Below are 26743 nucleotides of genomic sequence, written 5' to 3'. Positions count from 1 at the left end.
CCTCCAGTCAGGGCTGGATTATTGTCGCTAATACTTGTTGATGTTATTTCTACCTGTCGTGTCGATATCGTTAGAGCTACTACCTGCCGTGCTACTACTTGTCCTTGTACCTGTCGTCGTAGCGATAAGCTGTTCCTGTTAGCTATTTGTAGTTTGCTTTCTCCTAGCTCTTTTGTTTCGTGTTTTCTTGTTAGCCATTAGCTGGTTCCTGTTTTCAGTTTTGACTATTCCTAGTTCCTGGTTTGTGTTTTTTACCTTTATTTTATGAACGTTAAATCATGTTTTTCTGGACAAAGCCTGCCATCTCTGCATCTTGGGGTTCGTCACCAACAACACTCTCTGACAACTGTTACTTGCTTTCTTCTTCTGTTTGGGTTTTTGCAGCCTTCACACTTAGCGACACCTGGCTTCCTGTCTTGTAACTACACAATCAGTACTGTATTTTAAGGGGATGGTGATCATGGTGTACTAGTAAAGAGAAAATCACAAAGAGGGAATTATCAACACAGGAGTTTTCCCTGGGTTTAAAGTTTAAATGTCAGGTGATTATGTTTCGATTAATCACTCCCTCAGGACAAACTGCCCTTTAGCGCTTTGGTTGAGAATTTTAAGTCTCCTGTTCAAGAGTATATCTACCTCATGAGTCGTCAGTAGTCCGTGCAGAAAGCAGACAATTTAGCACAGTGATTGTGGTACGTGTACCACTAGTGGTACGCCAAAGAATAACTTAAAGTACAGTGTTTTATTTTCCCATAGTCAAACACACTTTAAACTTTAAACTGTGTGTTACAGTGGTCAAAAATATGAAATATACTTGTCAAATAAAACCTGCCTTCTTTTTAATAAATACTTTAACCTACTGTGCTACTGTATTTGAATGTTGGCTATATGGTGCTACTTCGAGAGCCAAGTGTTTTCAGAGGTGGGTACTTGGTGAAAAAAAGTATGAGGACCACTGCTTTACCATAATGGAGAGTTTGTTAAACATACACTGTATTTTTCAAATGTGTGCCATGTTATCTGAAAATCACTGCACAGTCACACTCACATTGTTCAGGTTGTCATTGAAACCCTTAAATGAGTCAGTTGTGCTACAGTGTGCCTGTGTGATATGTTGTAAGATGGAGTCGGAGTGATGATTTATAAACTAAGTAAAGGCTATTGGGTGGATGGGCTTTGCTGAATGACCTCTCGCGCTCATGCACATGTGCAATTTTGATGATGAAGTCCCCCGACAGGACTTTCCCCGCTGTTGTCCTCCGGTTGCCAAATGACAAGCTGTTTCCGTAGTTACCAGGTGTGAGAGCCAGCATCTTATCATGTCATGTGGTGAAGAACAAAGAGAGGAGAGGAGGGGCCCGAGGAGCTTGGAGAGCAGAGGAATGAAACAAACAAGAGGCCCATTTGATAGTCCTATCCATCACACTTCCACATGCCTGTTTACTTGCTGGCCATCAAAATTAATGCAGTTTGAGACTAAAGATGCAACTATTAACCGGTTTTACTATTAAACGAGATTGAAAACGGTTATTTAAATGCATAGGCTCCACAACACCGTGTGTTTCAGTTCTTCTCACTCACTATAAAAGGACATTATTATTATTATTGCGACGGCGAGGCTCGGTTGGTACAGCAGCTGTGCCAGAAACCTGAGGGTTCCTGGTTCGATCCCCGGCTTCCGCCATCCTAGTCACGTCCCTTGAGTCCTTGAGCAAGACACTTCAACGTTGCTCCTGATGGGTCTTAGTTAGGGCCTTGCATGGTAACTCCCGCCATCAGTGTGTGAATGTGGAAATAGTGTCAAAGCGCTTTGAGTACCTTGAATGTCGAAAAGCGCTATACAAGTATAACCCATTTACCATTATGCCGGTACGTTATTTTCGACACAACCTGCACGGAACGAAAACAAAGTTCCACTTGCAGTGCACGAGCTTATACACACCTATCGAAAGACACGCTAGTATGCTACCAGCTACTACAATGCTATCATCTTAAAAACATAAGTAGGACCAAGCAGCAAACTGTTTCAACCTGAAAACAATTTTGACATGGGAAGTATGGGAACATTTTGAATTGAAGTTCATTTTGAAGTTAATTATATTTATATAGCACTTTTTTCTTTAGTGACTCAAAACATTGAACCCATTATCTACATTTTAAGCTACATTTATACCAGTGTGGGTGGCACTGGCATCAAGGTGGGTGAAGTGTCTTGCCAAAGGACCCAGATAACTAAAATGGCGGGAGCTCGATTCGAACCAGGAACCCTCAAGTTTCTAATTGACTGCTCTACCTTCTGAGAAACGCTACCCCACTTAAAAAAATGGTACTTAAAAAAATTACCAAGGAGTATAATATAATATGTCCAATATGGTGCAGCATTTCCGGGATCACCACCCAGCTTTACATGACAAAGAGGGGGAAATATCTATTAACTGGTTAAGTTACTTCTTGAAGAATTGAGTTGTTGAGTTGGTAGTGAGTTAAATATAAATGTGTCACTCACAATCAGTGACAATCTGTTGTGTAGTAGTAGTGACATAAGCTAGCTAGTGGTGTTCGTGTTATAATTTTTGCTTTGAAAATTGTTTACTGTGAGTAAGTTGCAAACAGTACGTTTAATCTTAGTCTCAATTGTTTTATTTAATTTATTAATATTTTTTGTTTATATTTATTGTCTTGTGTTATTATAATGTTATTTGATTACTGTTATTTCCAACAGTTAAATAACACACCAAAATCTCTCAGGAAAATGAGAGTTTATAAACTTTTTTTTGTGAAATTAATCTATGCATAATCATTTTAATAACCTTGAAACCTTGATTATTACTTGGCTATGACTATAATAGCACAATCAAATCTATAATCGTTGCATTCTTAGTTGAGACACTCTTTCACTGTCTTTCGTAACCTGACCTCAATAGTTACATTATCAGATGGCAAAGAAAACAGCCTGTGTTGCTGTGGGCATCCCAACATTAGTTTGTCCTCCATATGCAATGAATGAGGGAGTCTTGACGCTGTGTTGACATGTCGCTGAAGAGGAGAAAGGACACTGTCAAAGTCAAGTCAAAGGAAGAAGTCGGCACCTGTCCACACTTTATTCATTTAGTAATTCTGCTGACATGTCATGTTTTGTACGTCCTCAAATGACCCCCGTGTGAAAGTTCTCTTTGAGTCAACAGCAATTTTGCTAATGCTGTCAAACTGTTTTTCACAACATCCTCTTTGTGTTATGTTGCAGATTTGATTCACTGCACCAATGAGATGAATGTGAACATTCCCCAACTGGCCGACACGCTGTTTGAGCGCACAGCCAACTCCAGCTGGGTGGTGGTTTTTAAAGCCCTTATCACCACGCACCACATCATGATGTATGGCAACGAGGTGGGTGAAACACAACCACATATGCATTCACAAAAATGCCTCTTGGGCCGTTCTGCGGAGGCTGCATCAATATGTTGCTTTGTTACTCAACTCTGTCTCACCCCCACCCTCATAAATACAAACCCACTTGCATTAATTCATGTTGTTGTCTGCATTAGAATCAGTGTCTAGTAAGTACTAGGTCAGGGATCGGCAACCTTTTGCATCAAAAGTGCCCGTTTCAACCAGATCAAAACGCACTTGGAGCCACAAAACCTATTGATCACAATATTAAAGTTAATGCTACTTATACTTTAAGGTATTGTCACGTTACGTTCCTGTCTTTTTCTCCCCCCGGTTTCTTTTCTAGTTTTTCTCTATATTTTCCCAAATGACCCACACCTGTCGCCACCTGACAATTAGTCAAGATCCAACTTAGCTGGATATTTGTTTTATGATCTGTTGTGTTGTCATCAGTGTTAAGTGATTTATTTGAAAAAGTAACTAATTACTGTATGGTTCATACAGGGATTGAATGTGCTTTGGTGACTGTTTCGCTCCTTGTCTACAAACACGGTCTTTTGGGATTACATGATTATTACTTCATTGACTTGTCAATTATTCCCCAACAGTAGTTAAAGTTGTGTGTGTGTTAGTAACGCTGTTATTATGGAACGGCATTATGCCTGACACTGGTTGTCACACATCTCCTTTTCTTCCATATTTCTCCTTTACTAGGTATTTCCATGCTTCTGTGCTATTCTATTTAAAACACGTTTATGCTGCTGCGTTAAGCTCTGTCTTCCCCCTCCAAATCCTCTTGTGTAGTGTGGCCTACACCAAAAAAAAAAGTCTAACGTTGCGTTGCAGCGACGCAGAAAATGCTGTAATTGGTTGGCTTTTAGTACTTGTACTGTGTTGATGTGATTCAATCATGAGGCATACCACACACCTTTGCAAAAATGCCTTCTTTGTTTGCAATGTAAGTAATGTAACACAGCACCAGTTTCAAAAACACTCAATCCCTCTTTAGTTACCATTGTTTGTTAGCAACAAAGGAAGCTAACAGGCTAAATCATCAAGTTAGCTCAGCAGGCACAAGGCATTAAAACAATGTTGAGAACTTGTTGAATTTGGCCCTGACGTTGAGCAACTCAACCCTAATGTTGAAACAACATGCTTTTTGATGATGTTTAATCAATGTTGGGTTCTGACGTTGATTTGACCATTGAAATTCGGCCATTTCCCAACCAACAAAGTGGATCCAACGTTAAACATCAACATTGTCTCAATTTACAAATACAACTATTTTGCAACTTTGTTTCTAAGTCAGATTTAAAGGACATGTATGTATAATCAACGTTGTATCAATGTCTTGTGCCTGCTGGGAAGTGTCATGGTTTCTCACCAGAAAACACTGGCCCTAGAAATGAATGGCTGATGCAGAACTTTGAAAGACTATGAAGGTGCCTCAAGTACACGGAAGCATGAGGTAGCTGGAGCCCTAACAGAGGGATGAAAGAGCCACAGGTTGCATACCCCTGTACAATGGTGACAGACACACACAAACCTCTACTCAGGGCCAAACAAGCAGCGTAATGAACAAAAGTGATTATTTTTGAATGCAACAATAGGAAGTTAAATGTCATGGTTTATGAGATTTTCTAAGGATTTAAATATTTTGCAAAAGGACACATGTGTAGCTCAATAAAAAAATAGCCAACTGTGTCACACCGCCTGAATCGGTGCATACTGGCTCATTTCCTCACAGCATTTTTTTAAAATCTTAGTCTTAGTTTGTTGTTGAAACATTTACCATTCATCCCTAGTGCTACATGTTGCCTTAGTGTTTTACTACAACTGGATAAGCCTGGCACCCAGCTTTTAAAACTTGTAACTCATCCACTGTATATTCATGCTAAAAAAGATAAAGGTTTTGGATCATCATTTGTCCCTGAGAAGTCATTGTTGGCTCTTAAGAAGTCTGCCATGATTAGTGGTAGTTCTTGTTGTTGACGGAAGCAGGATGAGTTGCTGTGCGCTTTGTGAAATGAATACGGCCGAGTAAAAAGTTGAAGTAATGCTTTAAATGATTGCTGAAATGAAAACAATTACATGTTATTATAAATGTGCCTGTTTTGTCACTACATTACAAACACACAACATGTATATACAAAGCTTTTTGGGGGTTTTGGCTTCATAGGGTCAAAAGGTGAATCCGTATTACCTGCATTGTTAGTCACATGTGTGTTCTTATCTTGCATAAGAACTGTGGATGTTGAGCAAAATTTCCTGAAGAAAATTACAGTTTTCCTTCAAAGGCTGATGGCGGGTCCTGCAAACAAACCAAAAAAAATTGTCAAGATATAAAAGACATTTACCATTCGAAATTCTTGTTAACTGTTAATTTAAAAGGAAGGTCTTATAGTATTTAGTACACCAGTGATGCTTGCTTACTGCAGAATGCAGTTTTTCCTGTTATTTTGTTCATATAATAATAATAAATTAGATTTATATCACAGAGAAGTGAGAGCCCATCATTCATTCACACCTGGTGGTGGTAAGCTACTTTCGTAGCCACAGCTGCCTTGGGTTAGACTAACGGAAGTTTGCGCCTACCGCCCCTCCGACCACCACCAGTCATTCATTCACCAGTGTGAGCGGCACTGGGGGCAAAGGTGAATTGTCTTGCCCAAGGACACAACGGCAGCGATTTGGATGGTAAGAGGCGGGGAGCGAACCTGCAACCCTTTAGGTTTTTGGCACGGCCGCTCTACCCACTACGCCATGCCGCCCCTATCTATAACTGTGTTTACTAGAGGTGCAACGGTGCAGGTAACCCACGCTAAGTTCCGTGCCTCGGTTTTAGGTCCACTGTTTTGCTTCTTTTTGGTATGTTTTGTGGGAGTACAGAGAATAACTTTTTTCCCTATCAAAGTTATTTAGTTTTTTTGCTTGTTATCTCAAACGTATTCTGCAATAAACAAATGTTTTACTGAACACTATAGAAAAATGTATTCAAGTTCAGTCAGCCAGTTGACATTGGGACTCCACTGTAATTAGACGGGAGAAAAGAGAGAGGTGTTTTTTTGGCAAGAAAAAAGAAAGAAATGCAGATATTACTTGGTTGCCAGTAGTAACATGCTCTGAAATCATTATCAAACATAACTACCGGTATGTATCTGTAGTTGAATATGCGCAGTCGTGGCAAAAACTTTCAGGTGAGACTTAAATTTGTGTATAACAGAACAAGCACTTTTTGTAGGGATCACAAAATGAAAAGGAAGCAAAGTTATTGACGCAAAAAAACATGCACAACATGTTTGGCCTTGGCTTTAAATGCTAACATTTGTTTTCCCACACTCAAGAATATTTGCACTCCTTTCAGTTTCTTTTCAAGCAGGGAAGTGTTGCTTCCTTGTTCAGTCAAGAATATTTGTGTTAACATGAAGCAATGCTTCCTTTGGTCGCTTCCGTGCGTATTGTGTCAGATTGAAAAGAGGAATCATTTACCGTGGGGTATTTTTCTTTCTATAGAATGACTTCTGCCTCACTGATTTCTATGTAGATAAACTGTTTAAACAGCAGTCCCCCTGAAAATTCAATGGAATTTTGATGGTCTAACCAAATTCTACACTCAATAATTAAGCCCCTACTGCAGCCAAGACTATAAATACCGTTCAGAGACACCAGTTCATCACATGACCGTGTTAAATGTTTGCCCAAGCTCGGCAAATTCGCACAACATTTTTGCAAAACCGAAGGTTGTTAAGTAGGTCAACGCAGTGCAGCAGGGATTTCTTTAGTTGTGTTTTCAAGATGTCTGGGCTCGGTTAGCTGACTTGTCACCATTAGATGTAACTTAGTTTGAATGTTGATACATTACCTAAGCTGTTAAGCTAACAGGCGATTTCTTCTTTGGCCAACACAACAAGCGGCTCATTTGAGAGTGTGCTTAGATGGTACCCAGAGGATTGCTGCTCTGTAGACATTTTAAATTCAACACAATACTGCTACTTGGTTATTATGAACAATGTCAGGGGAATATGCAGCCATTACAAAGAACACAAGCAACCTTACAACATATTATACCACTGCTTTTGTGGTGTGGTAAGGCTCCACTGTGGTAGAGAGTATACCAATAGGTCTGCATTCATCAGGCCTGTCGGGACCCTTGCGCTGACTGCAGCTCAGCGGCCAGTTGCCCCTGTTTCCCCCGAGCAAACTAATCCATAAAGTCACAGCTGAAAAAAATCTTTCTATAAAATTTTAAACCACAGACCCAAGGAATTGGGGTCAAAGGACTGAACATGCTCTTTCTCATCTTCGCGCCAATCGTCTCCGGATTTGCAATCATTAAAACCAAAAGTATGCTACTCTGATTTTAATGGAACTTTTGGCTTTACTGTGGAAATGTTTTCACATACATACCGTATAATCCACTTGTGTAGTGTTCTGGGATATCAGCATGAACTTTTGTTTTTGATAGATGAATGTATATCAGCAGGAAGCCCCAAACAATGACAGCGGGAACTACTTTCCATCCCCTCAGCTCCAGCCTATGCTCTCCTCTCTCTCTCTTTGCAAGCTCGGCAGTGAAGACTCTCCTTCAAGTAACCAGTTCCAAAGAACAATAATGTGTCCAGGCACAAGTATTGGACAATATCCCTAAGATTATTCTAAAATTGATTGTAATTAAGACTTGGCAGTGGGGATAAAGACTCTATGAAAATGAAATCCTTGTTAGTAATGAAACACAAGTATAAGCAACCACTAGTTAAGCATTCTGCCAATCAGGTCTTTATGGCAAAGAGCTAATAGAAGCCAATTTTCACCCAAAGGCGGCTGACTGCCAACCCAGGGGTTTGCTAAAAGGAACGTTTAGATCACTTACAACCCACTCGGAATAGAACTCCTTTTTCAAATGAAACTAAGATTGGATTAATTGTCCGTAATTCCCATCTTTGCTCAGTGAGGAAACCAGGCACAGAGTAACACTTGTCCTGGAATGTTTGGTTCCATCAAGATGGAAGGAACAATGGACATTGATAATCAAACCATCCTGAGTCGGCTTTCAGAAAATCAACATTACAATGTTATTTGCTGAGGGTTTGAAAATACATGTGATGCACTGTTTAAGCAAATTAAGTTCTATAGAACGCACTGTGACCCTAATTTTAGTTTTATAACTCTGAGTCAGTGCTTTTGTCATCTCAGCAAAGAAAAAAAAAAAAGCCTCTGCAGCGGTGACCTTTTGGACCGATATTTTCCCTGGTGAAATGCAGTTTATTATTAATAGCCCTCAGTTTATTTTTCTGTGCTAAGCTTTCAATGAATTTCACAGCACAAATTTTGTCCACAACTGGCGGTACTGTAGAACAGAGCTTCTCAAAGTCCGGACTCCGGCCCAGATCCGTACAGTGAGGCACGTTGTCACAAACTTGTCATCCTTCCTCCTTCTGTCGTGTGTGTGTGTGTGTGTGTGTGTGTGTGTGTGTGTGTGTGTGTGTGTGTGTGTGTGTGTGTGTGTGTGTGTGTGTGTGTGTGTGTGTGTGTGTGTGTGTGTGTGTGTGTGTGTGTGTGTGTTTTCTAGCAGCCCTGCCAGCTGTGAAACACGCCGAGGAGGGTGGAACAATGCTCATATGAATGACAGGGAACAAGCAACCTATAAATTCACAATTTTGAGAGATTACAGCCAATCAGAAGCAGAGTAGGGCAGGTCAAAACACCGCTAGCAAAGCAGCACACGTAAGACAGTCAAACGAAATGAGATGTCGTCGCTGTCAAAACAAAATGAAAATAAACATGCATCAAGAAGAGAGATTAGGAGAAATGGACATAAATAAATAATACTTTTGGCCCCAATTGGCACAAAGCCAATGAGTTTGATTTGTTCTGAAATTAGAAAGAGTGCCAATGTAAGACGCCATTATGAAACAAAGCATAGCAATTAACAGAATTATCCACACAGTACACCTTTGAGGAAAACAAAACATTTGAAGACATCCTTTGAATGAATCGATTTTGGGATCAACGTCACAAGAAATATGAAGATGTACTTTTCCACAGTACATTTTTGAAATTTAGTTATGGTTGTTTTTTTTTGGTATTAGTATTGGCATATTTTTGTATGTTTTCACATCAAAAATTAAGTTACTGTAGAAAAGCCTAATGTAATGTATTTTTCTGACTTTTTCTTTTTTAAATTTTTTTTTTTATATTTACAAATTGCTCTGGACATCCAATTGTCAATAGAAATTGAATGGGGACTTTTGAGAAGTAGTTTGGAAACTCCCCGCTGTTGAACATTGTTTTATAATTAAGCTCTTTTAAAGGAGTTTGTTTTCAAGGGCATCAAAACCTTAACACAAGTCAAACATGTTGCACCTACAGCAGGAATCGAAAGGATGGGTCATATGCAGAGACAAAATTTGCTGTACCTCGTACATAGAACAGCAAAGATTGTTTTGTCCCGTTGAGCTACTCAGGCAAATCATATTGTTGATGCAGATGCCCATATTTGCTGTACAGAGAAGTGTTGGATACTTCTCTCGTTGCCTTATTTGTATCTGACTTTATTAAATGGATTTATATTATTGTTTGGCGCAGCCGGACCGGAGCAGGATGGGATAGAAAGAGGGGAAAAAAAGGAAGACTGAGGGGGCAATTGCGGGGACAAAAGGGGGATAAGACACAGAGACAACAACAACAACAACAACAACAACAACAGAAAAGCATCAGCAGATAAGATATGTACAAATATGATAAGAAAAGTTATAGCAAATAAAGCAGTTAGTGAAGTAAATTTTGATAACACAGAAATTACAATAAACATCGTTACTACAAATGGAACAATACAAAAACCAATAGCTCTATTGATAATGAATAATAACAACAATTACCACTATTATCAATAGTACAATTGTTTAAAATGCAACAATACATATACAGTATGTAATGATAACTTGAAACACAAAAGAAAGATTTTCTTTTTCAGAAGATTCAGAGCCCAGGTTCAAGTGCTGATGGGGTGTATTGGCACAGCATGGAATGGTAGAGTAAAGTCATTTAAAACATCAGTAGAGGCAGTCTAGCGAGGACACAGGCAAAATCACTGGTGTCAGCAAGACACATATTTTACCCTTGTGAGTGTTTGTGAAAAATACCGCCAGGCACAAGTTGCCATCCATGAGTGCATTCTACACCAAACAGGAGCTTTTTGCAACCGACATTTGCACAGGCAGCACGGTGACACAGGGGTTAGTACATGTGCCTCACAATACGAAGGTCCTGAGTTCAATCCCGGGCTCGGGATCTTTCTGTGTGGAGTTTGCATGTTCTCCCCGTGACTCCGGCTTCCTCCCACCTCCAAAGACATGCACCTGGGGATAGGTTGATTGGCAACACTAAATCGGCCCTAGTGTGTGAATGTGAGTGTGAATGTTGTCTGTCTATCTGTGTTGGCCCTGTGATGAGGTGGCGACTTGTCCAGGGTGTATCCCGCGTTCCGCCCGTGTGCAGCTGAGATAGACTGCAGCACCCCCCGCAACCCCGAAAGGGACAAGCGGTAGGAAATGGATGGATGGATGGATTTGCACAGGACTTGCTTTGCCTACTGAGTTAATGAGCTTTGCCAGAGACTCCTTCACTGTGACGACAGTGGGGCACTTATCCACTATGGCCAGGAAAATGGTACCTTCTATTGATGAGGAGAACCTATTGACATGGAGTCATCTGTGGCATTGTCATATGAGTTTTGCACAAATGGCAGTTTTGGGTAGGTATTACCGATAGTTTTAAAAAATGCTCCTCCGTATCAAAACGATCTCCAACCACACATGTGCATTTTAAAACTATTTCTGTCCTCAAGCAAACACATACTCAAGCCAATGGCCTAGAACTGTAAGCAAACTTGACTGGTTACGGCAAGAACTAATTATATATGTGGACTGACATAGGTAGCGCTACTTTTAAAGCATTGTTTTGGGATTCAAAGTTAGCAATAGTTAACAGTGTTGACTGAGAAACTTGGCATTTCAAGTATGGTGACATTCTTACTAGGGATGTCCGATAATGTCTTTTTGCCGATATCCGATATTCCGATATTGTCCAACTCTTTAATTACTGATACCAATATCAACCGATACCAATGTCAACCGATATATACAGTCGTGGAATTAACACATTGTTATGCTTAATTTGGACAACCAGGTATGGTGAAGATAAGGTACTTTAAAAAAAAATTAATAAAATAAGATAAATAAATTAAAAACATTTTCTTGAATAAAAAAGAAAGTAAAACAATATAAAAACAGTTACATTGAAACTAGTAATTAAAGAAAATGAGTAAAATTAACTGTTAAAGGTTAGTACTATTAGTGGACCAGCAGCACGCACAATCATGTGTGCTTACGGATTGTATCCCTTGCAGACTGTATTGATATATATTGACATATATTGTAGGAACCAGAATATTAATAACAGAAAGAAACAACCCTTTTGTGTGAATAAATGTGTAAATGGGGGAGGAAGGTTTTTTGGGTTGGTGCACTAATTGTAAGTGTATCTTGTGTTTTTTATGTTGATTTAATAAAAAAAGAAAAAAAAGAAAAAATGATACCGATAATTTAAAAAAATGATACCGATAATTTCCGATATTACATTTTAACGCATTTATCGACATCTCTAATTCTTACCTTTTTTTTGGAGCGGTACAGACTTGGTATGGTACAGACTTGGATGAACATCGGAGGAATTTCCTCATTGGAAAGAAGAAATGACAAAAACAGTCAGCACTAAACTGAAAGCGATTTGTGACAAGTACAGATAAGCAGTCGACGCTGGTCGAAGAAGCGGCTACGGTAGAATTGTTTAACTGTACTTCGAACTAGCCGAGCAGATCTGGGGCGGTTCTCCTTCAACTACATCCATTCCATTTGGCATAGACTGCCTGGTACAGACAAGGGTATGCCAAATGATGAACAACAAGATTCCAATGGGAAACATCCACAAAACTCTGTGGTAAAGGAGGGAAGAGTTTGGGTCAACATATACAAACAACCCCTGACAACAATGATGCACTCACAAGACAGAGAGGATGTTCATTCGGTTGTTTGATTTGGTAGAAAAAAACAAACAATAACAGACAAGACACAAAGCCATAACGATAATTTATAAAGAGCTTTTCTTGACACGCAAAGTGTTTGTGATGTTTTCAGCTTCCAGGAATTGTGTACAGATCTTTGCAACATGGGGCCGTGCATTCACTTCAACATGAGGTGATGATCTCGGGTGAATGACATACCAATGGGCCTCAAGATCGGTAGCCCTGAGATTCTGTGCATTCAAAATGCCGTCAATAAAATGCACTTGTGTTCGTTGTCCATAACATACGCCTGCCCATACCGTAACCCTCGCCCCACCTTTGGCCACTCGATTCACAACGTTGACATTAGCAAACTACTCTCCCACACAAAGCCACACACGCTGTCTGCCATTTGCCCTGAACAGTGAAAACCAGGATTCATCCGTGAAGAGAACATCTCTTCAACGTGCCAGACGCCATCAAATCCTGAGATGACAATGACCTGGATGAATGGAACATTCATAGACATACTTCTTAGTGTGGGGCAGCACGGTGGTGCATGGGTTAGTGCATGTGCCTCACAATACGAAGGTCCAGAGTAGTCCTGAGTTCAATCCCGGGCTCGGGATCTTTCTGTGCAGAATTTGCATGTTCTCCCCGTGACTGCGTGGGTTTCCTCCGGGTACTCCGGCTTCCTCCCACCTCCAAAGAGATGCACCTGGGGATAGGTTGATTGGCAACACTAAATTGGCCCTAGTGTCTGAATGTGAGTGTGAATGTTGTCTATCTATCTGTGTTGGCCCTGCGATGAGGTGGCGACTTGTACACCGCCTTCCGCCCGAATGCAGCTGAGGCTCCAGCATCCCCCGCAACTCCAAAAGGGACAAGCGGTAGAAAATGGATGGATGGACTTCTTAGTATGTCATTTTCTCTGCCTCAAGTAATTTATTTATATGTAAATCTTAAGGCATAACAACTTTTAATGTGGACCAATGCGGTTCTACAGCCCTCATAAAATTATGAAGACGCCAAGCATCATAACTCTGTTTCACAAAACACATGCTCTGCAGAGACGTATCATAAAAGAAATAGAAAAAGTGCCTGAAAGATATTTACTTTTTTGTGGAGCAAAAAATTACTAAACTGACCATATAATCCTGCTACTTTTGTAGTAAACAAATGTGTTGCAGGTAGTCTAAATAAAGGTGCTTTCAAATAAAATTTTAAGAGACCTTATCTTTTATACTTTATAATTTAGTCAACTAAATTTATTGTAATTTTAGCTGACTAAAATGTGTAATTTTGTTGACTAAAACTAGACAAAACTAAATCAATTTAGATGACTAAAATGTGACTATCACTTAAATACATTTTCGCCAAAAGACAATGACTAAAACTAAATAAAAAATTAACACTGGTTGTAAGCCGCCATAAGATAAAGCAGAAGCTAGAGCTGCTTCTGCTGTATTGCCTTTCAGTTTGGGTAAAAATTATTAATTAAATTATGAATCATCCTTCACACCTGTATAGTACGGACGGTGTGGCGCAGTTGGGAGAGTGGCTGTGCCAGCAACCTGAGGGTTCCTGGTTCAATCCCCACCTTCTACCATCCTAGTCATGTCCGTTGTGTCCTTGAGCAAGACACTTCACCCTTGCTCCTGATGGGTCTTGGTTAGTGCCTTGCATGGCAGCTCCCGCCATCAGTGTGTGAATGTGTGTGTGAATGGGTGAATGTGGAAATAGTGTCAAAGCGCTTTGAGTTCCTTAAAAAGGTAGAAAAGCGCTATACAAGTATAACCCATTTATAGTAGAAGGATGTGGTAACCAAGCCGGGAAGTTGAACAACTTTACAAATCTACACTTGACACTATATGACTGTTATTTAATGGAATGCAGCAGACCATTGTAACATCACTGAGAAGCGTATTTTTATCTGAGAAGTGAGTATTATTCTGAATTTAGCAGCTCAAGAGAGAAACATCTCATCAGTAGGCATCCCACTGAGTGCAGACATTGGAAGTGACTGTTGTAAATTCTTATTTGAAACTTTTAGTGCATAAGAACAAACGCCGTTGCTATCCACTCTGTGAAATGAATGTACCCAGGAAAGTAATTTTAGTAATGCTTAAAATGACCAAAATACTGTAAATATTACGTGTATTATGAATGTGCCTGTTACTTCATTACATACATACTTACATTACAGCATGTATATAAAACAATGTTGAAGGTTTTTGGATGTTTTTAGAGGGTGTTACAGGCACAACATGTCCCATCGCCATGACCTGTTTTTCAATATTTAGAATACACAGAAAAAGGGAATAACATATGTGTTCTTGTCTCTCATAAGGATTGTGAACGATGGAATGAATTTAAAAGTGCAGCTCCCCTTTAAGCCTAATGTGCCCGCATTTTTTTTTGTTAAGCCCTACATGGTGTTTATTCTGTAAGTACAGTATTTATTACTAACTAGCTGTTTGATGGGGCAGCACGTTGGCACAGGGGTTAGTGCATGTGCCTCACAATACGAAGGTCCTGAGTTCAATCCCGGGCTTGGGATCTTTCTGTGTGGAGTTTGCATGTTCTCCCCGTGACTGCGTGGGTTCCCTCCGGGTACTCCGGCTTCCTCCCACCTCCAAAGACATGCACCTGGGGATAGGTTGATTGGCAACACTAAATGGTCCCTAGTGTGTGAATGTGAGTGTGAATGTTGTCTGTCTATCTGTGTTGGCCCTGTGATGAGGTGGCGACTTGTCCAGGGTGTACCCCGCCTTCCACCCGAATGCAGCTGAGATAGGTCTTCAGCACCCCCCGCGACCCCGAAAGGAACAAAGCGGTAGAAAATGGATGGATGAATGGATAGCTGTTAGATTTTATCGTGCATCTTTGTTGTAGTTTTGATTACTAAATTTGGAGGTGTTGAAATGTAAAATTGCTGATGGCAATTGGTAGCATGTATAGCCTATGACACAGATTAGCACCAAGCTAGCACACTTCCAAAACTGGACTTTTATTGCTTTGTTGGCATGGAAAATTGTAATATTACCTACATACAGTCCAGCTGAGTCTGCTCCGAGTGATGGACTGCTTATTTTCACGGCAAGTGCTTGAGACGCTGTCGAGTCTGTAACCATACTTGACGTCACATAGAACAAAGGTATTGAAATATGGTACTGTTTGATTTACCATGAATCGGTACCTGGTTGTACCGACAGAATTTGTTCGGTACCTATAAGAGTACCAAATTCGGTACCCATCCTTAATCATTGGTTGTAGGTTTCCTGCACTGAAGGCTTTCAAAAGTTATTTTTTAATTCAGTCCAATGTCACCAGAATGTCAATTTCATTTAAATTGCCTCTGCACTATTTCCAAAATGCTATATATGCCCCTCAGATGTGCATGGTTGGGGTCTGTTTAATTGGATAATTGATATGCTGTCATAGGGCTTCACGGTGGCAGAGGGGTTAGTGCATCTGCCTCACAATACGAAGGTCCTGAGTAGTCTTGGGTTCAATCCCGGGCTCGGGATCTTTCTGTGTGGAGTTTGCATGTCCTCCCCGTGACTGCGTGGGTTCCCTCCGGGTACTCCGGCTTCCTCCCACTTCCAAAGACATGCACCTGGGGATAAGTTGATTGGCAACACTAAATTGGCCCTAGTGTGTGGATGTGAGTGTGAATGTTGTCTGTCTATCTGTGTTGGCCCTGCGATGAGGTGGCGACTTGTCCAGGGTGTACCCCGCCTTCTGCCCGATTGTAGCTGAGATATGCTCCAGCGCCCCCCGCGACCCCAAAGGGAATAAGCGGTAGAAAATGGATGGATGGATGGATATGCTGTCATTTACTTGTTGATGCATCTTTGTCATATGTAATCAAACTGTTTTATTTCATTTTCATTACTACTTCTATACACTTTTTAGGTATTTTCATAGAGTATCCAGAAAGTATTCACAGTGCTTGACCTTGTGCACATTTTATGTTCCAGCTTTATTTCAAAAGGAAATTAATTCATTTTTGTCCTCAAAATTCTACAAACATTACCCACAAGCTTGGCACACCTATCTTTGTCCGTTTTACCAATTTCTCTTTGCCCATTTCTCTTTGCAGCACCTCTCAAGCTCCATTAGGTTCGATGAGAAGCGTTGGTTTTCTTCCAGGATGTATCTGTACATTACTGCTTTTATCTTTCCCTTTTATCATGACAAGTCTCCCAGTTCCTGCTGTTGAAAAACTTCCCCACAACGTAATACTGCCATCACCATGCTTCACTGTAGAGATGGTATTGGCGTAGTCATAAGCAGTGCCTGGTTTCCTTCAAACATGATGCCAGGCATTCACCCCAAAGAGTTTAATCTTTGTCTCATCAGTCCAGCAAAAACATTTTCTCATGGTCTGGGAGTCTTTCAGGTGCATTTTGGCAAAATCTTTACCAAGAAATGGCTTTTGTCTGACCACAACACCATACAGCAGTGTTTCTAAACTGTGGTACTCGGGTTCTATCTAACGGTACGCCAAATAATTGCTTAATTCGGAGTCCCCAAACTACAGGCCCCAGATTGCTCCAAGGGTAATTTTTAAACATACAATTTAGAACACTGCATTTGTGTTGCCACCTGATGCAAGAGGGCATCAGCGACTATTATTGACCATGTGCCATTCTTAAGAACATGGTGCACAGACTCAATTTATAGATACTAATTCGAACAACCTTCCCAATTAGTGGTCCAATTCATGAAAAACCAAATCAGAATGTTGACATATGTGGTACAAAAACACACAACTTGCCCTCTGAAACATGTAGACAGTGTTAAAAGGTGTCTAATAGTACCATACACAATCAAAAACACATCCATTTAACCCATTTAATAAGCTTGATGGAAAATATGCAAAACAATCTCCACACTTTGACATGATTGACTCATTTAAGCTGCTTGAGGGACATCAATAGAAAATGGATGGACGGATGGATACTTCTGATTGATTACAAAACGTTGAGGTTGTCAGTGAAGTAAACAAGGTAGGAATAGTTAACATAGTCTTGATTTCAATGTTTGATAGTTTACACTTCATGTTGTAGTGATGATAATGTCAATGTGTTCATTGTGTTAGCTAATGCTTTGTATTGCTAATGCTTACAATAGCTAATGCTATTTTAATATATACATATAGACATATATGTATGTATACACATATATACTGTACAGTGTATACACATATGTATATATATATACATATACACATACAGTATGTATACATATATACATACATATGTGCATACATTTATATAGATGCCACTTGAAACTCAACTCAACTGAAAGCAAAGCACTGAGTCACAGTGAATGCATGAACTTATCGTCACATACAGTACTTGTCCTCCTAATAAGATAATAAGGGCGATAATGGCCACATCCAATCAGCTTGCGGTGCCAACTCCACTGCCAAAATGAACAGTTGCTATTTTAAATCATGTTTATGTGAGGCTGTGGTCACTTAATGAAATTCCCAATGTAGCCCCCCTGTGCCCCAATGTTGTTCCAGGAAAATGCAAGGCAGGTTTATTTATAGAGCCCAGTTTGTACTTCAAAGTACTTTACAGAAAATTACAATAATACAAAAATAAGATCATAAAAATAATTACAATTTAATTTAAAATGTGAGTGTAGATAAGTTACTTTCAGTTGCCATATGCACAACTAAATAAGTGTTTCAGGCTGTTCCAGATTTAAGGAGCATAAAACTGACACACAGCCTCACCATGTTCCGTCCTGACTGGGCACCAGCAGGAGACCACCCCCTGAGGTTCTTAGAGCCTGGCATGGTTCATATAGTTCTAACATGTCAGAAATGTACTTTGGCACAAGACCATGAAAATACTTTTACGCAAGCAGATTTGTTTTAAAGTCTATTCTTTGAGCAACAGAAAGCCAGTGCAGTGACATAAGAACTGGACTAATATTGCCATATTTCCTTGCTCTAGTCAGGACTCGAGCTGCATCATTCTGGATGTACTGCAGCAATTACACTAGTCTAAACTGATGGAGATGAAGGCATGGCTTAGTCTTTCTAAATCTGATTTAGACATTATTCTTTGAATTTTTCTGTTGGTAAAAAGCAGCCTAGTCCTGGGTTCGATCCTGGGCTCAGGATCTTTTTGTGTTGAGTTTGCATGTTCTCCCTGTGACTGCGTGGGTTCCCTCCGGGTACTCAGGCTTCCTCCCAACTCCAAAGACATGCACCTGGGGATAGGTTGATTGGCAACACTAAATTGGCCCTAGAGTGTGAATGTTGTCTGTCTATCTATGTTGGCCCTGCGATGAGGTGGCGACTTGTCCAGGGTGTACCCCGCCTACCGCCCAAATGCAGCTGAAATAGGCTCCAGCACCCCCCGCGGCCCCAAAAGGTACAAGCGGTAGAAAATGGATGGATGGATGGAAAAAGCAGCCCATGCTATTTACTTAATGTGGCTGTTAAAGTTCAAGTCTAAGTCAATTATTGGTCAATGGCTTATATAAATGATATAATTTCCTTCCCCAGAATGCATCTGGTCATCTATTATTACTGCTGTTAAATTGTGTTGAAAACATGTTGTTTGATGCCAGGCTTTTATCTTGGTAAGTAGCCATGCCACCCTGGACATAATAAAAGTTGGATTATGATGAGCTGTTTTGCTTCATTAAATTTTTTTAAAGTAATGACTTAAGCTTTGTTGAGATTGCACTTACTGTTGCATATGTTTTGCTGGCACACTGGTCCACCAGTGTCTACTGAGAACAGGTCCTCATCATTGTCAGATTAGCCTTGATAACTTGCTGCAAACAGACACACACATGTTGCTGTGCTGCATTGCTCCGCAGTGTAAATCATTCAACCCACGCTTCTCATGAGTCAACGTCTTTCAGCAGAATTGTGATGTTCCTCCTCATTGTCCTCATACAGTGTGTGTTTATGTTGGCAGCTTCAGCTCCCCTTGATGTACTGTAATACATTTATTTACCTATAGCAGGAGTTTTACATTTGTATTTGTGCAGGCTATATACACAAGGAAGGATGAACACTAATGCTGTTGGCTCTGTGCATAGTTTTGAGGCTAGCAGTCAATAATACATGAGTTTGCTCCCCAATATACACCGACATACCATAAAGTCTGTAGCTGTGTAAGTTATTCTATTTTTTCATTCAGTTGTCTCGCACCATTTCTAAAAGTGTACAGGTAAAAGCCAGTAAATTAGAATATTTTGAAAAACTTGATTTATTTCAGTAATTGCATTCAAAAGGTGTAACTTGTACATTATATTTATTCATTGCACACAGACTGATGCATTCAAATGTTTATTTCATTTAATTTTGATGATTTGAAGTGGTAACAAATGAAAATCCAAAATTCCGTGTGTCACAAAATTAGAATATTACTTAAGGCTAATACAAAAAAGGGATTTTTAGAAATGTTGGCCAACTGAAAAGTATGAAAATGAAAAATATGAGCATGTACAATACTCAATACTTGGTTGGAGCTCCTTTTGCCTCAATTACTGCGTTAATGCGGCGTGGCATGGAGTCGAAGAGTTTCTGGCACTGCTCAGGTGTTATGAGAGCCCAGGTTGCTCTGATAGTGGCCTTCAACTCTTCTGCGTTTTTGGGTCTGGCATTCTGCATCTTCCTTTTCACAATACCCCACAGATTTTCTATGGGGCTAAGGTCAGGGGAGTTGGCGGGCCAATTTAGAACAGAAATACCATGGTCCGTAAACCAGGCACGGGTAGATTTTGCGCTGTGTGCAGGCGCCAAGTCCTGTTGGAACTTGAAATCTCCATCTCCATAGAGCAGGTCAGCAGCAGGAAGCATGAAGTGCTCTAAAACTTGCTGGTAGACGGCTGCGTTGACCCTGGATCTCAGGAAACAGAGTGGACCGACACCAGCAGATGACATGGCACCCCAAACCATCACCCAACCATGCAAATTTTGCATTTCCTTTGGAAATCGAGGTCCCAGAGTCTGGAGGAAGACAGGAGAGGCACAGGATCCACGTTGCCTGAAGTCTAGTGTAAAGTTTCCACCATCAGTGATGGTTTGGGGTGCCATGTCATCTGCTGGTGTCGGTCCACTCTGTTTCCTGAGATCCAGGGTCAACGCAGCCGTCTACCATCAAGTTTTAGAGCACTTCATGCTTCCTGCTGCTGACCTGCTCTATGGAGATGGAGATTTCAAGTTCCAACAGGACTTGGCGCCTGCACACAGCGCAAAATCTACCCGTGCCTGGTTTACGGACCATGGTATTTCTGTTCTAAATTGGCCCACCAACTCCCCTGACCTTAGCCCCATAGAAAATCTGTGGGGTATTGTGAAAAGGAAGATGCAGAATGCCAGACCCAAAAACGCAGAAGAGTTGAAGGCCACTATCAGAGCAACCTGGGCTCTCATAACACCTGAGCAGTGCCAGAAACTCATCGACTCCATGCCACGCCGCATTAACGCAGTAATTGAGGCAAAAGGAGCTCCAACCAAGTATTGAGTATTGTACATGCTCATATTTTTCATTTTCATACTTTTCAGTTGGCCAACATTTCTAAAAATCCCTTTTTTGTATTAGCCTTAAGTAATATTCTAATTTTGTGACACACGGAATTTTGGATTTTCATTTGTTGCCACTTCAAATCATCAAAATTAAATGAAATAAACATTTGAATGCATCAGTCTGTGTGCAATGAATAAATATAATGTACAAGTTACACCTTTTGAATGCAATTACTGAAATAAATCAAGTTTTTCAAAATATTCTAATTTACTGGCTTTTACCTGTATATCTTTTCAGAACCATGTATTTGTTTTAGAAGTGTGCAGTGAATCATCGGTGGGCGCAGCAGACTTTTGGCTCTCTATTCAAGTGTTTCTACCTTCTTTTTTTGACTATCTGTGCATTGTGTGTGTCGGGGCAGGATGCAGGATTTCATTAGATGGACTTTTGAGGAGGAAATTGGTGCAAAGAAAAATGTTTTGTTTAAGTTCATAATACTTAATAGACAAAAAACGCTCGCCTTCCCCTGAATTGTGTATTTTGTTAAAGGCTGGCGCATCGTAATTTTAAGCAAACATTTTCATGCATAAATACTATGACATGCAGGCTGGTAAACCTGAAAAAATATTCCCCAATTTTCCAGTCAAGGAAAACAAATGGGAAATGTCAAATTTCTCAAAGTCTTCAACGCCTTCTTTCCTGATTGCGCGTCTTCTCATTAAGATTCACAATGTCTCTCAGAACTCAGTCGTTGTCAGCTCGCTCAAAACTTTGGACGCAATTCTGCAAAGATTATGGCTTCAACAAACCTTCAATATTAACCCCAATAATGAAAGATTGCTTTCTCCCTGTATATTTTTATGTATATATATATATATGTATATATGTATATGTATATATGTGTATATATATGTGTGTATATATATGTATATATATATATATGTATATATATGTATATATGTATATATATATGTGTATATATGTGTATATATATATATGTATATATATATGTATATATGTATATATATATGTATATGTATATATATATATATATGTATATATGTATATGTATATATATATATATATATATGTATATGTGTGTGTATATATATATGTATATATATATATATATATGTGTATATATATGTATATATATATATGTGTGTATGTATATATATATATATATATATATATATATATATAAGCAGATCCCAAATGTACCAACAGGTAAGAAAAGTTGGTTTTGCGTAATAGGTGGGGATGTAAACCAGTGTTAATTTTGGCAGCAGTTATTAATTTTGTTTTAGTCAGTCTTTTGATGTACATTTATTTTAGTTTGTCATATTTTAGTCATCTAAGTTGATCTAGTCAACTAAATCCCTCAACATTTTAGTCGACTAAAATTACACAACATTTTGTCGACTAAAATATGAAGTATAAAGGATAATGTATCTTTGAAGTTGTCTTTTGATACCACTTTTATTAAGATTATTAAAATTACTGTATTATGTAATACAAAAATTCTGCATAACTTAGCATATTCAGATGCATTTGAATAAATCTGAATATGGTGCATCACATTATTTCAGAATCAATTCAGACTAAAGCCTTAAAAAAAGGTCAGTTAATTTCCGAACGTCCATTAGAGAGTGTATTATGAAAATTGACAAGCAGATCGTCCGCCATTTAATTAAGCAAACAAGCTGGGTAGACCTAGGTGCATGGTGGAGTACAATGTATTCACTTTTTGTGCGGTGTGTAAAATAAAATTATCTGCAGTACATGCACTTGTATTAAAGTAATAGTATTTATTTAACAGGAAATAATAGAAATGGAACAAACATGTATTTGACGCTCAAACCTTAATATTAGGAATGTAAGGAGAACTGCTATAATACAGTGTTACGTTATGTACATACACAAAGTTGTATACATTAATTGTTGGCAATTTGGAGTGCATAATTTAGAGAAATCATATTTTTAATATGTTCAATAACATTGTAACTATTTTTTGTTTCATCATTAAAATGTAATATGTACATGTCTACCATTTATTTTAGACAATTTTTACAGCAACAAAAATCACTGATCTGAAGTTTGGCGTGCATGAAAATATGTGTGCATGTTTATGGTCATATGAAAAATTAACTAGTTTTATTCTATATTGTGTATAACTACACTGAGTGTGCATAATAATTGGCGTCTTCTTGGCCACTGTTCCGTGTAAATACAGCAAGCAGTGTTATAAACTTTATATACAGTATATATATACAGTATAGGCATATGTGTGCAATTAATATCTGAACAGTGTGCCGAAAAGTGCACTGTACAGGTATTTTTCTTATTATATTGGCGGGTAAAATGGCGGCATCATTGTGGAATACAAAAGTAGTTAGTTTTAAAATAAGTATTATTCGAACATGTGGACATGATGTAAGCGACCTTGCTCCTGCTCTATCGTCTTTAATAGTAACAGTAATTCAGTACAATTGGAGTCATTTTGAAATATTAGCTTTGGCTTACTTTACGGTGTGTAGAAGTGCCTCCATTAGTCTTCTCTTCTCTTTCTTCCCAATGTAGAAGACATATCGTATTCATGTCTTGTATTGCGTCTTGTTTTCCGGGTGAAAAATCAAAACCATGTCCTTTTTAAAGACACTAGCTCTGATTGGATACCCTTTGTGCTGTTCCACACTATCCTCTCCCACATGCAACTGTGATTGGCTATTTTCTGCGACTGCCACCCACCTACAGACGAAATTAAATATGATTGGATTTCGTCGTTGTCAATCTTTTCGTTTTGTTTTTATTCCTTGACTAAATTGTCAATTGATTATGTCATTGTTTTAGTCAACGTGCTTTTGTTTTGATTTGGTATGATCCTAATTTCGTCAAAGGAAAATAGGTCGTTGACAATAACAAAGACGAACATTTTTAGTCAAAAATATGAACACTAATGTATACAGAGTACCTGTATTTTTTGGGACCGTTTCCTAATTGGGTTGGTATTTTTTTAATTCAAATGCCCGTTGTAATTATAACACGCTGTCACATTCAGTTCAAGTGCCGCTGCTACACATAAAAAAGACACAAGTAGATAATAATCAGCTTGTAATAATCACAAAAAAGGAAGTAACGCCACACTGTTTGTAACAAAACAATAATTCCTCCTCAAAAGTCCCTCAAAGTCACACATGCAGTTAGTTAGTGTCAGTTTGAAGTGAACATATTTTTACTCTTGACCGCTGCTACCACGCTTCATCAACCTTCCTCTTAGCGATCCAGTAATGCACAGGCCAATATTAGTCCACTCTAAGATGTGAAACATTGAAGTAATCAGTGTTTTTTATTTTATTTCTATAGTACACACTACACAGTTACATACATCGGTAGCTGTCAACACTCAATATGGCGTTGGTCCGTCACTCAAATACGTCCGTCTGTAACATAAACTCAAATAACAATTCCTGTTGTTACTAAGTACACACCTAACATTTATGTTCAAGTCAACTGCATACCTCGTTGACTTGTTTGAGACTTAAAAAAACGGGTGTTGATTAAAGACTTCCCTGCTGTGAGATGTTACATGATGTTGGTGGTGTATAACCTATTGTAGTATTTTCACATATGTATTTACACCGGTTATATTTAGTACCGATGAGTATCGATATTGGTATCGGTATTGATAAAATCCTACAATGCCTTTATAATAGGTCCTCTTTAAAAATTATTTAGTGGGTTGTTGATCAAACTTGCACATTACATGATCATACAGACTTTTGTAGCTCAAATAGCTGCTGTACTGTACCGTATTTTTCGGACTATAAGTCGCAGTTTTTTTCATAGTTTGGCCGGGCTCCAGTGCGACTTATATGTTTTTTTCCTTCTTTATTATCCATTTTCGGCAGGTGCGATTTATACTCCGGTGCGATTTATACTTCGAAAAATACGGTATTAGGATTAATGGTCAGCCATTTTGAAAACGTGTTTAACCTCAGATAGGGGCTTCAAAGCCTGGGTGGGCAGTCATCAAAAGAAATGACAAGAAACGCAAATGAATGCTCTTCTATAAACAGTTACAATGCTTTTTAGTGCAACTTGAATCCAACACATATTCCTGCATGTCAATGTGTGCTCACAAAATCAGTCTCGCATAGACAGCGCATGTTTGCTGCCAAATCAGGAATTGGGAAAGTGGCAAATCTTTTTGAATATTTTAAGTGGGCTAAGTAGAGCTGCTCAACGCAGAGCTCCCTGGTCCTCTGATGATTGCCAAGACTTCCTGCATTGTGCACACTTATTGAGGGAAGACAGATGTTTTGTGAACACTGCTGTCAGGGATGGAGGAGTTGAACAGTTTAGGTGGGTTAATTTTTGACTGTCTGATTTTTGGGGGTGCATTTTTTAATTCGTTTGGGTTAGGGCTGTAGCTGGGATAGGCAACTGCAAGAGGGACAAACGGTAGAAAATTGGTGAATGGATGGATGGGTTAGGGCTGCATGACTCCAGAAAAGAGTCCAAAACGTTCTTGCTAAAAATTAAGATGGGGATTCTCTGAAACGATTGTCGGTACATACATACCATGATCAGGAAAAATAAATGCTAATGTTCTTTGTTTTGTTCATCATGAGCGGTACGGAAAGACATTTGTCAGGGGACTTCTAGATAGAAATGATTATGAATAATCCAAGTTAAAGACCTTGTATGCTAGCTCATATAATAAGCACATAATAAGACAAGTCAAAAAAAAACTTGGTCAATTAATTGGATTGCCCCTCCCATGCTGTGAAATGATTGCGTAGAACCGAACAGCAGGGCAAACTTGTTGTGGTTGGCAAGGCTTGATGGGTAATAAAGAAAAAGGTGTTGCAGAGTTTGTTTGTGATGGAGCTCGTAAAGTAGAAAATAACAAATCGTCTTCATTTACTTACTTGCTTACTTACTTTACTTACTTAGTTGTGTAGGCGGATGCAGAGATGCAACATCAAGTTAAACGCGCACATGATGCCAAATAATGCAAGCCAACCTGTTCCATAACTTGTTCCTCAGCAGTCAAAAGACGTCATGCCATTAAGTGCCAGAATCACGTGCGGCTTAAGACAAAATCTTTTTTCTTTCTTATATTCCCTTGGCTCAAAGGTGGTGTGACGTATCTGCTTTTCAGGTGTGTGTAATAGTCTCTTTCACCTTCTGTACACTAGCCCAAGGTCTTCTATGTTTCTGAGCCTGTATCTCCTACAAATGCCATGTAGGAAAAGCACTCAATAGAAAGTCTGCAGGTTTGAAAGGTTATATTGGATGAATTTAGATTTTGGGTTGGGGGGATATTTTTGAAAGAAAAAATTTGGCCCAATTTATGTCTTTCTTGTCCATTACTCCAACTTACAGCCCCTCACTTAGGCTTGTTGGCTGCAGAAAGCATGCTTTAAATGTTGTATTTTGATCATCAATTTTAAAACCTTTTTTTTTTTACATCCCCCAGCGTTTCATCCAGTACTTGGCCTCCAGAAATACCCTCTTTAACCTAACCAACTTCCTGGATAAAGGAGCCCTGCAAGGTACAAACAAAAAAAACAAAAGTTAATTGATGAAGCTGCACACTCCTTGCTCTTCCATCCTTCTCTCCCAGGTTATGACATGTCAACCTTCATCAGGAGATACAGCCGTTACCTGAATGAAAAGGCAATGTCCTACAGGCTGGTGGCTGTGGATTTCACCAAGATGAAGAGGGGGTAGGCAGGCAATGCACAAACTTGACATTCTAGCGTTTTTTCTCTCCTCA

The 26743-nt window shown here is 39.2% G+C and overlaps 1 protein-coding gene across 5 annotated transcripts in view; it reads left to right on the top strand.

Annotated features, from left to right (window-relative positions):
• Positions 1-26743, top strand: part of LOC133606786 (phosphatidylinositol-binding clathrin assembly protein) — a 92601-nt gene that overhangs the window by 38333 nt on the left and 27525 nt on the right. For all 5 annotated transcript variants that reach the window (XM_061961115.1, XM_061961118.1, XM_061961116.1 and 2 more), the window contains exons 3-5: positions 3245-3387; positions 26444-26519; positions 26591-26693. In XM_061961115.1, the coding sequence (XP_061817099.1) occupies positions 3245-3387; positions 26444-26519; positions 26591-26693 (322 nt within the window). The remainder of the gene's footprint in view (positions 1-3244; positions 3388-26443; positions 26520-26590; positions 26694-26743) is intronic.

This window comes from Nerophis lumbriciformis, linkage group LG05 (genome assembly GCF_033978685.3).
Source record: "Nerophis lumbriciformis linkage group LG05, RoL_Nlum_v2.1, whole genome shotgun sequence".
NCBI classification, from domain to species: domain Eukaryota; kingdom Metazoa; phylum Chordata; class Actinopteri; order Syngnathiformes; family Syngnathidae; genus Nerophis; species Nerophis lumbriciformis.
Note: the sequence above shows the minus strand (reverse complement) of the source record. Positions and strands in the feature narration are given on the sequence as shown.